The sequence below is a fragment of the Ascidia mentula genome, chromosome 3 (assembly GCF_947561715.1).
Source record: "Ascidia mentula chromosome 3, kaAscMent1.1, whole genome shotgun sequence".
Lineage (NCBI taxonomy): Eukaryota > Metazoa > Chordata > Ascidiacea > Phlebobranchia > Ascidiidae > Ascidia > Ascidia mentula.
This window is the reverse complement of record NC_138568.1, coordinates 3,747,898-3,758,092: the sequence shown is the minus strand read 5'-3', so window position 1 is coordinate 3,758,092 and position 10,195 is coordinate 3,747,898. Positions and strand designations below refer to the sequence as shown.

General features: G+C 38.8%; 1 protein-coding gene across 1 annotated transcript; it reads left to right on the top strand.

Annotated features, from left to right (window-relative positions):
• Positions 1–3,651: 3,651 nt before the first annotated feature.
• On the top strand, positions 3,652–7,304 carry LOC145894753 (kallikrein-14-like). Its single transcript, XM_082983400.1, has 8 exons — positions 3,652–3,667; positions 4,236–4,334; positions 4,388–4,510; positions 4,839–4,980; positions 5,322–5,501; positions 5,747–5,871; positions 6,659–6,804; positions 7,035–7,304. The coding sequence occupies exons 1-8, from the start codon at positions 3,652–3,654 to the stop codon at positions 7,302–7,304; spliced, it is 1,101 nt and encodes a 366-aa protein (XP_082839526.1).
• Positions 7,305–10,195: the final 2,891 nt, after the last annotated feature.

Below are 10,195 nucleotides of genomic sequence, written 5' to 3'. Positions count from 1 at the left end.
TTTGCTATTTGAGTGTTTTTTGTTAACCTTATCGTGAAGTTGCTGCTTCCAATAAAGCTTTCAAGCGCCTTTTATCTGACCAAGAGATCCAAACCGCGACAATTGAGTTTTTACAAAAATATTAACACCTCTTAGACTCTTTCTCTCTTTAAACTTTTGTAGAAGACAATCGTGAGTTTATGCGTGTATTAAAACGAGGCAAAACGTATGTACAACCAAAAATCGAAGTTTAGTATTCGTTCCGTCCGTCAACTAGGTAAATGTCAAGATAAAGGGAAACAGAAAATCAGTAGGACTGCTTGAGCATAGAAGAACATAGCGGTTCCCCAGCCACAAACATGAATGACTCCTGAAAGTTGGAATACGAGACCTTTTCAGCCGCGTGGTGGGAGAGAGCATTCGTAGACGTGGACAGCATGTCAGCGAGAACGGTGAAACTGTTATTGCAGCCCCCTTGTTGTTTGTCTTGCTTGAAAGAGAATATCCCGGCCAGATAGTAACTAGAACAACCGTCGCCTTTCTTCAGACGACAAAACACCGGATTTCCGCTGTCCAACTGCAAATAAAAGCAATAATAAAGTAAACTATTTAAGTACGTGATTCTCAAACTGGAAACAAAAATAAGAAATGCCCTGATATAAAAAATCCAATCGCCAACAAAAGTGATGCATGTTTGCTTACAAAGCACATTTCGTCACAAGAGACGCATCGAAAACAAAACGAAAATATAACATTTGGAAAATAGCAAGCTTCTGAAGGATAAAATATTTGCGCCAAAATCAGTGCAGAATTCTACGACAGGAGAGACTTACGTTGCAGCCAACGGTTTTTTCGCGGGCGTTGCTTGCGCACAGCATGTTTCCGCTGTTGTGGAGTCTTCCTCCAAGACAAATGTTGTCATAGTCGAGAACCACCCTTGCCTTCTGTAGAATACTTGATATGTTCCCTGTTACACCATCTATTAAAAGAATGGACAGCTTCAACCTACGTGAATTATCAAGAAGCGATGCGTTCGCTTGTATACGTCAAAATGGGAAGTCGATGTAGAGACTTTTTTACTTTCATCACATTTACAATTTGGGTCAAAATGTGGCACCGAATTAAAAAAGTCTATATGTATGACATCACTGAAAACTACTACACATTCTACTGTTGGCGATAGTTTTAAATTTTTAAATGGTTGCGGCGAATCTTTCTAATAGGTATCCCTACTTCTCAAAGAGATTCCGTGACCGATACCAAAGCACTCAGGGTCTCTTTGCTTTTGTGTCCTTCTCCGGAGGCAAAGACGACCTTTGTTCGTTGATTTGACAAGATTCAAAATAGCCAGATCGTTTCTGCCAAACGATAAAAGAGCACATATTAATTTATTCTTAATAAAGCTTCACGTTTTTGCCTTGTATAATATAATGTTATCCAACATTTCATTGAACAGAAAACTCACAAGTATTTTTACCCTAAACCCGAACACGAATTCTTTCTTTCAAGCAATTTACTTTGCTCAAAATCCTACTGGCAAAAAATACAATAAAATAACTGTAATTGCGTGTTGCTGTTGCTGCATATTGTATTTCAATCAATTTGTTCTTCCTTCCTTTACCAAGATGAAGCAAAGTTGAATAGGAGGCGAAGCGTCGGTGAATACACGTTTAATTGTGCCAGCAAAATACATCAATTGAAATACAAAAACCCTTTACCTGATTACCCCTGCTAAGGTATCCTCTACATGGGGTTCGTTGATGGCGTAGTCCCGATGAATGTAAGATGAATGCTCAATTGCCTTTAAGGCGTGTTTATTGTACAGCCTAAACCCGTTGTTGTCGACCAGGATATCCGTCTCGCCGATGGTAACACGAATCTTCCTTAGATATTTTTCCTGAACGCACTTAATGATATTATTACCAGTTACAGAAAAAAAAAAACAGTTTTTGTTCAGGAGGTACTTTTACATCGAAGTAAAAAACACGGAAAGTTTTCATGCAAGATACTCGACAGCAATCAAGCTGTACAGAAAACAAGTTAACCTCAAGAACGTCCCTTAGTTAACAGCTGCAGTGATGAAACTATATAGGTCAAAACAGTTTGCACTATTTGAAAAAGGTAATTTATTGTGGTCGTGGGATATATAAAAACACGACTATTTCACTAAAGTATAGCCTAACTGAAGTAAGGACCTGTACAGTGGGGCGATCCTGCCAATCACGCCATTGCATGAAATATAACTTCGTTGTTTTGTTGAGGTTAGATCCTACATTTGTTTCCAAGTAGATAAGCATAATATGATATACTAAGGTGGCACAGAAGGGGATTTCGGGGATCAAATGAAGTTGAGATCAAGTGCGTTTAAAACATTAGTATGTTTCCCCCTTCATCAACATAGTTGCCTGATAAGTTGCTCCAGAGCTTTAAATCAAATGAAATTAATACGACGCAATCATTTTGTTTGCTTCTAAACAAGTAGGCGCAGCAGTAACTAAATGGGAAGTTGTTTGGTCAAGTTATATAAATCATTTGAAAATGGTATTCATGCGTTTGACTTTATCTTAAGTATCTGCAAAAAACTACATACAAACGTCCTAACTTGCCAGAAAAGTCTGGTCCATGAAACTTACGCCAGTAGAAAGGCTTGACCTCTCAAGAGTGGAATGTCAACAGTAAACGACATGAGGTATGTTGAGTGAATTGAAAAAATGTTATGGCCGCATTTCATTCAGTCATATGTTGCAATTCAATTCCAATTTTAATAAATATAATAATCCTACGCGGTATCATGGTAATCTTTATTCTGTCTTTACCTAAATCACGATGTCCAATTGAGTTTGCAAAATAATAAGTTAACATAGAAATACATATCAAGAAGTCCATTGACGATTTCTCACAAAAAGTATATCTTAGTGTTCTGTAGGATACTTTTAACCATTCGTTGTATTAAATCGTTAAAAAATAGTTTAATTAAGCTGAACTTATATCCAGCAATTAACTATAGGAGATCGCGTGCTTTTCCTGTGCTTTGTGATATGGCTGAATAATGGTCGCAGCGGTCTTTGGTGCGGCTGCATTGGTTTCCGCGGTAAGTAGGCTTGGCATTCAATTGTCCAATGCCCCTTGGAAGGACCATAGATTTCTATATGGAGGTTAAAAATTACTAATTGCACTCTATTGATATGGCTTGTAAATGGCAAACGCGTGCCCAAACAATTGCTTTGATTATTTTCGCAGTATTCTACCCGCAAGAGTGCATTCATGAGGTCATATTTAAAGAAAAAACCGATGGTGATCCGCGTTTTCCAAGAACCCTGGGTGCAATCAGGTTTTCTTACTTGCAATTAATCGATGAAAATTTCCTGAAAGCAAAAACACAACCGCAAAGTGCTCAGGTTGAAGACACAACCTTAGACATGTTTCCTGTTTAGTTACGTATATAACAGGTGAGATTGGCAGCTTTTACCACATAAGGTAAGAGCTGCAGAGTTATTTGTCGCAACTGTTTACATTTTCAGGGAAAAAGTATTCCAAAAATCGTTTGGACTTACAATTACGAATCTTCTACCAACAAGTTTTGGACATCAAATATGTTGAAGCTGATTCGAATTTTCCAAGCCTTGGCGTTTTTTTCTTTGCCCTTTCTGGCAAACACGAAGTCTGCGTATCATGGCTTTCGGCCTAGGTATGACTAATTACCAGGAGGAATGCAATGTTGTTTATAACTACACAGTTTGGCATAAACTGAAAACGTTTTGTTTTTTGTTGACGCGCGCTAAATGCCTGCTGAAATATAACTAATGGTCATTACAAATTAAACCAGGGGTGCAAAACCTGCGACCGAAAGGCCTGATGTGGCAGTTTATGCTAATTCATGTGGCCGTACACATGCTTTATAGTACGTTTGTACTGTTGGGCTGCGCATTGTTGAAAACCTAACATGCTTATGAAATTGGTCAGTATTTGTTAAAAAACACAATGAGATCGTGTATTTTTTAGCTAAGAAAAAACTATTAGTCGTAAGTAAATGCGAAATAATCAGTTTGGATTGTCTGGCGGCCGTTGGTGAAATAAAGTCTGTGTGATGCGGCCGACATTAACAAAAAGGTTGTGCGCCCCGGTATCTGCAAATAACTGAAGCTCATTACAAATTATTCTAAATTAAATTATACAACTAAAGCTTATCACAAATTAAAGCAAAGAAAATTATAAAAAAAAGTTTCGAACATAATACACATTTCATCTCGTTTCAGGAATCAGGAAGTTGTCCACTATGATCGCGGATCAATCGGAGAAAAATGCCGAAACGGTACAAAATTTCTTCCATCAGTTCTGCGCACAATACTTGCACAGTAATAGCAACATTATTGAATGCTCCTGGAACTTATACTTTCGTTAATTACAGGATATCGCCCGTCCGAAATCTTCACAATGTCATATAATCAGGAGTGCGTTACTTGCGGTCAGACGTGTTGCCCGCAAAGACAAGAGCGGCGCAGGGACAACGAGCAAATCGACAAAAGGATAAGTGTGTTTGATTGAAATTCATCCTGATAATATTTTTTAAAAAGCTTAACCGCTGTACTTTTTTTGAACGCATAACTGTTTTTAAAATGCTTCGTGTGTCTTTTCTTCTCGGAAGCACAAATACTTCGCCTATAAGTATCTAATCGGATTGTTCGCTGCAAAGCTTCGAGTATCAAATATTCTGTGAACCTCATCTTCTGTGACAACACTTAAATTATGAACGATGTTAAAAACTAACTACTAACATTTCTAAAATCGCCACGATCACGATTTTCACGCATTGCACGTAAAATGCGCAGTAACAAAAATAGAAACGCGTTCTTGTTCAGGAGAAGGAATTGACGCGACTAAGAACGAGTTTCCATGGTCGGTGGCAATTTTCGAGATACAAAGGCCTTCTGAGTACAAGTTTATTTGTGGCGGGGTTCTGCTCAGCAACACCGTGATAGCGACTGCGGCTCATTGTGTAAAGTAAGTTAAAGGTGGTGTTTATGTGTAAAGCTCAAAAAACATACAGCACAGAGAGTTGTGATGTTGTTTTACGCCAGAATTAAACTCAAGTTGTTTCCCCAAAAGTCAGTCTCTACGATTGTGTGTTGATACATAATTTTCTGTGAATCCACTTAATTTTTATTGTATTTACGTTGTTGTTTGGTTTAGAAACGCTCCAAACGTGTTTATAAGCGCGTGAACGTGACCATCACCCTTATCACAACACAGAGCTACATCCATACATCTACACTTAGTTAAATGAGCAATAGGACTTGCATGCTTCTAAATACCCTGTGAATATATGTGCTTTTTTTCTGTAGGAACAGAAACCTGCGAATGATACGTGTTACCATAGGCGAGATGGATATTCTGGTCGACGACAATGGGTTTAGGCGACGAAAACTACGGGCCCTAAAAGCAATTCAGAATTTTTCTGACATACCACATGGCAACTCCGAACCCCACATCAAGGATAAATGGACAGGAAGCAACATACGAAGGTATACCTTGCAGTCATCCTGTTTTGTGTAGTCGTAAGGACATATCTTTAAAAAAAAAGAAAAAAAAATCATTGAAATAAATCTGGTAGGTTGTAAAATAGGCAGAAGACGAGAATGCTGTTTTTAAATGTGATCCAAAAATGTTAACTTCAATGTTAATTTACTATGACAATTATCCGGCCGATTTAAAGACAAAGAAGTGAGTAAACGTTGTTCAACAAATCGACCATGTTTGTTATGTGCAGAAAGGATCTTGCCATTCTGAGACTTGTCAAACCAACAAAGAAAAACCGCCTTTGTCTCCGGAGAAAAGCGGAAAGACAAGTGGATCCCGTGTGTTTCGGCATCGGTCACGGAATGTCTGTGAAAGGTAATAACATCTTTTAAATTGCAGTCTTTTAAATTCCTTTAAAGCTAGTTCTAAATTCTTCGTCCAGATAGTGGATATTTATTGTATACTTTAAGTTTAAACAATATATTGTTGAGCAGGTCCGCAATAATGCATCAAATTAATAAAAGGATAAGTGTGTTCGATTGAAATCCATCATAACAAAATATATTAAAGCGCATATTACGCATTGACTGTGTTGTGCTTCGGAATTACAAGATATTACACTACACGAACAAAACACAAGCGAATATAGAGTACAATGACATACAGTTAAACTTGGTCAAAACAACTTTTCCCAGACAAGTCGGAATGAAATATGAAAAATCAAGCGTCCGATAAGGTTTAAACTCGCGATCCTGAGCACGGTCCACAGCTTTATTTACCAGCTGTCGACTGTTTATCAGTTGTATAGCGGGTGTATCATGGCCCCAGTTTTGGAGTAAGAGCGCGTGATTTTCCTCCGTGTTTTTGAGCCACCTCTACCACCGTAGACGCACCATGCAGACGCAATGATAAAGGGAAAAATACTTTTTTCAGCACTATGCCGTTGTACCTTAAGATCGTGACAAGATGACTGTGTTTGCCATGTAAAAAACTTTGCGGTGGACTGAGCCCGCATGTGCCTGCAAGAACATACATTGCTTAAAAATCATTTTTGAACGATCAGCACTCTAATTCGCATCGTCATGAAATTGAGCTGTCTGTTTAAATGGCAATGGCAAAAATTACCCTTAATTGCAATTGAAATACTCCTTTTTTCTAATAGGTGGAGAAATTAGTGGGATATCGAGCAGGCTTCAAAAAGCAAATGTGGTTCTCGACTTTGATAACAACTGCCTTAGGGGAAGACTTCACAACAGCGGGAACATGCTGTGTGCCAGCAACGACCGCGAAAGAACCGTCAGCTGCAGTGTAAGTAAGGTTCTGTTTTCACCCAAGGCTGCAAGGAAACTTGTTTTAAATCTTACTCAAAACGCATTTCCATCTAATCTTTAGATAAATTATAAATTTCCTGAAGTTGTCGGAATCCTAAAACAGAATTTATCATGATCATATGTAACATGATTATGCAGCTACACCCAAAAGACGTTATGGGCCCACTTGTCAAGGATTGTATACGTTACGTAGTTGTTATTTTGCAGTTGGACAGCGGAAGTCCGGTGTTCTGTCGTCTGAATAAACATGATGAGTGTTCCAGTTACTATCTTGCCGGGATATTCTCCTTCAAACATGATACAAATGAGGGAAGATGCGACGGAAGATTTACTGTCCTCGCCGACATGGTTTCTACGTCTCAAAACGCCATCTCCCACTTTGCGGCCACAGCGGCCTCCCACGACGATCTGCAGGAGTCCTACTTGCTTCCGGAGGGCCAAGCACCATGCTCCTCCATGATCGAGCATTGGTATTAATTCTGTTTGACTTTTTCGCGCTATTGTTTGTTTTCAGTCGACGGATTGGAACAGTCCAACGATTACGATTACCGGTTGTATATAATTTTCTTTGTTTTCAAATACACGGCCATCAAAAGGTTTCAAAGAGTGGTTTAGTGTTGGTATGTTGAGGTGTTTCAGAAAGCATGACCAAAGTCAGGTCAATAACAACAGTCATAATTCAGACGAATAGCGGAATTGTTGAACGTTGGATGCCAATCTTGTAGAATTACCTCAAATCTTTAGTTTCGTCGCTTTAATTTGTCATAATGTGCTGAACAAAGAAACTTATTTACCACAAGTAGTCGCTCCAGGGCAGTGCTAGGCACATTCGCCCCTATTTGAGCAAATCTATTATTTCGAAACCTTATCAAATGTGGAGTAAACACGCCCAGACCGAACAGGAAATGTGCAATATATTCGCCACAAACTTTGGTCTTGGAGCAAAATCAGTAGACTCCACAAGAGTGAAACAGCGGTAATTCTCCGGATAAAACCTTACAGCTTAAAGACGTAATGCAAGAGATTCTGTGACGAAGATTCGACCATAAATTATTCTCACTGAAATTATTCACGCGGCAAACGTATGTAACCAAAATGCGTGGTTTAATTTTCAATATCTTGGACGCTCTTCAGCACCATAAATTAAAACTTATCAAAACGCCCGAAAAGTTGTCATGGTGCCCGGCTGGCCTTCTGGAGTTAATTGTAGTGGTTACGCTTATATGTGAGTTGCAGACAGTATTGTGCGCACTGTTACTACCGGTCAAGGCTCATCATTGTAGCTGGTGACCGAATGCAGTCGCGCTTAGTTAGACAGAAAAATACATGAAACTTGCCAGGTAAAATACCATAGTCAAGTTTTTTTTAGAATAACTTACAAAACTGATACAAACAACTTTCTCATTTAGATGAACACATTGATATTTTTTGCTATTTGAGTGGATTTTGTTAAGCTTATCGTGAAGTTGCTGCTTCCAATAAAGCTTTCAAGCGCCTTTTATCTGACCAAGAGATCTAAACCGCGACAATTGAGTTTTGACAAAAAAAATTAACACCTCATAGACTCTTTCTCTCTTCAAACTTTTCTAGGAGACAATCGTGGGTTTATGCGTGTATTGAAAAGAGGCAAAACGTATGTACAACCAAAAATCGAAGTTTAGTATTCGTTCCGTCCGTCAACTAGATAAAAGTCAAGATAAAGGGAAACAGAAAATCAGTAGGACTGCTTGAGCATAGAAGAACATAGCGGTTCCCCACCCACAAACATGAACGACTCCTGAAAGTTGGAATGCGAGACCTTTTCAGCCGCGTGGTGGGAGAGAGCATTCGTAGACGTGGACACCATGTCAGCGAGAACGGTGAAATCGCTATTGCAGCCCCCTTGTTGTTTGTCTTGCTTGGAAGAGAATATCCCGGCCAGATAGTAACTAGAACAAGCGTCGCCTTTCTTCAGACGACAAAACACCGGACTTCCGCTGTCGAACTGCAAATAAAAGCAATAATAAAGTCAACTATTTAAGTACGTGACTCTCCAACTGGAAATAAAAAGAAGAAATGCCCTGATATAAAAAATCCAATCGCCAACAAACGTGATGCATGTTAGCTTGCAAAGCACATTTCGTCACAAGAGACCGCATCGAAAAAAACAAAAACATAACATTTGGAAAAAAGCAAGCCTCTGAATGATAAAATATTTGCGCCGAAATCAGTGCAGAATTCTACGACAGGAGAGACTTACGTTGCAGCCAACGGTTTTTTCGCGACCGTTGCTTGCACACAGCATGTTTCCGCTGTTGTGTAGTCTTCCTCTGAGACAACTGTTATCATAGTCAAGAACCACCTTTGCCTTCTGTAGAATACTTGATATGTTCCCTGTTACACCATCTATTAAAAGAATGGACAGCTTCATCCAACGTGAATTATCAAGAAGCGATGCGTTCGACTGTATACGTCAAAATGGGAAGTCGATATAGAGACTTTTTTACTATCATCCATTTTACAATTTCGGTTAAAATGTGGCACCGAAATAAAAAAGTCTATATGTATGACGTCACTGAAAACTACTACACATTCTACTGTTGGCGATATTGTTAAATTTTTGAATGGTTGCGGCGAATCTTTCTAACACATATCCCTACTTCTCAAAGAGATTCCGTGGCCGATACCAAAGCACTCAGGGTCTCTTTGCCTCTGTGTCCTTCTCCGGAGGCAAAGACGACCTTTGTTCGTTGGTTTGACAAGATTCAGAATAGCCAGATCGTTTCTGCCAAACGATAAAAAGAGCACATAATAATTTATTCTTTATAAAGCTTCACTTTTTTGTCTTGTGTAATATAATGTTATTCAACATTTCGTTGAACAGAAAACTCACAAGTATTTTTACCTTAAACCCGAACACGAATTCTTGCTTTCAAGCAATTTACTTTGCTCAAAATCCTAATGGCACAAAATACAATAAAATAACTGTAATAGCGTGTTGATGTTGCTGCATATTGTATTTCAATCAATTTGTTCTTCCTTCCTTTACCAGGATGAAGCCAAGTTGAATAGGAGGCGAAGCGTCGGTAAATACACGTTTAATTGTGCCAGCAGAATACATCAATTAAAATACAAATACCCTTTACCTGATTACCCCTGCTAAGGTATCCTCTATATGGGGTTCGTTGATGGCGTAGTCCCGATGAATGTAAGATGAATGCTCAATTGCAATGAGACAAAGGCCAGAGTTTGCCTCATCCGCTTCAGGGCAAACATATTTGACAAAGTGAACTTTAACTCTCCGACTTATCGGTGTGACAATATCTACAGATAATTTAAAAAACGCAAGTTTATTACAATTGGTTCCTATGATGCTTTCAACGTTATTG

Excerpts from the sequence above, each read along its gene's own strand:
- LOC145894753 (XM_082983400.1), top strand. Across the intron at positions 4,981-5,321 it reads ACTGCGGCTCATTGTGTAAA|GAACAGAAACCTGCGAATGA; the intron begins GTAAGTTAAAGG and ends TTTTTTCTGTAG. Across the intron at positions 5,502-5,746 it reads ACAGGAAGCAACATACGAAG|AAAGGATCTTGCCATTCTGA; the intron begins GTATACCTTGCA and ends TGTTATGTGCAG.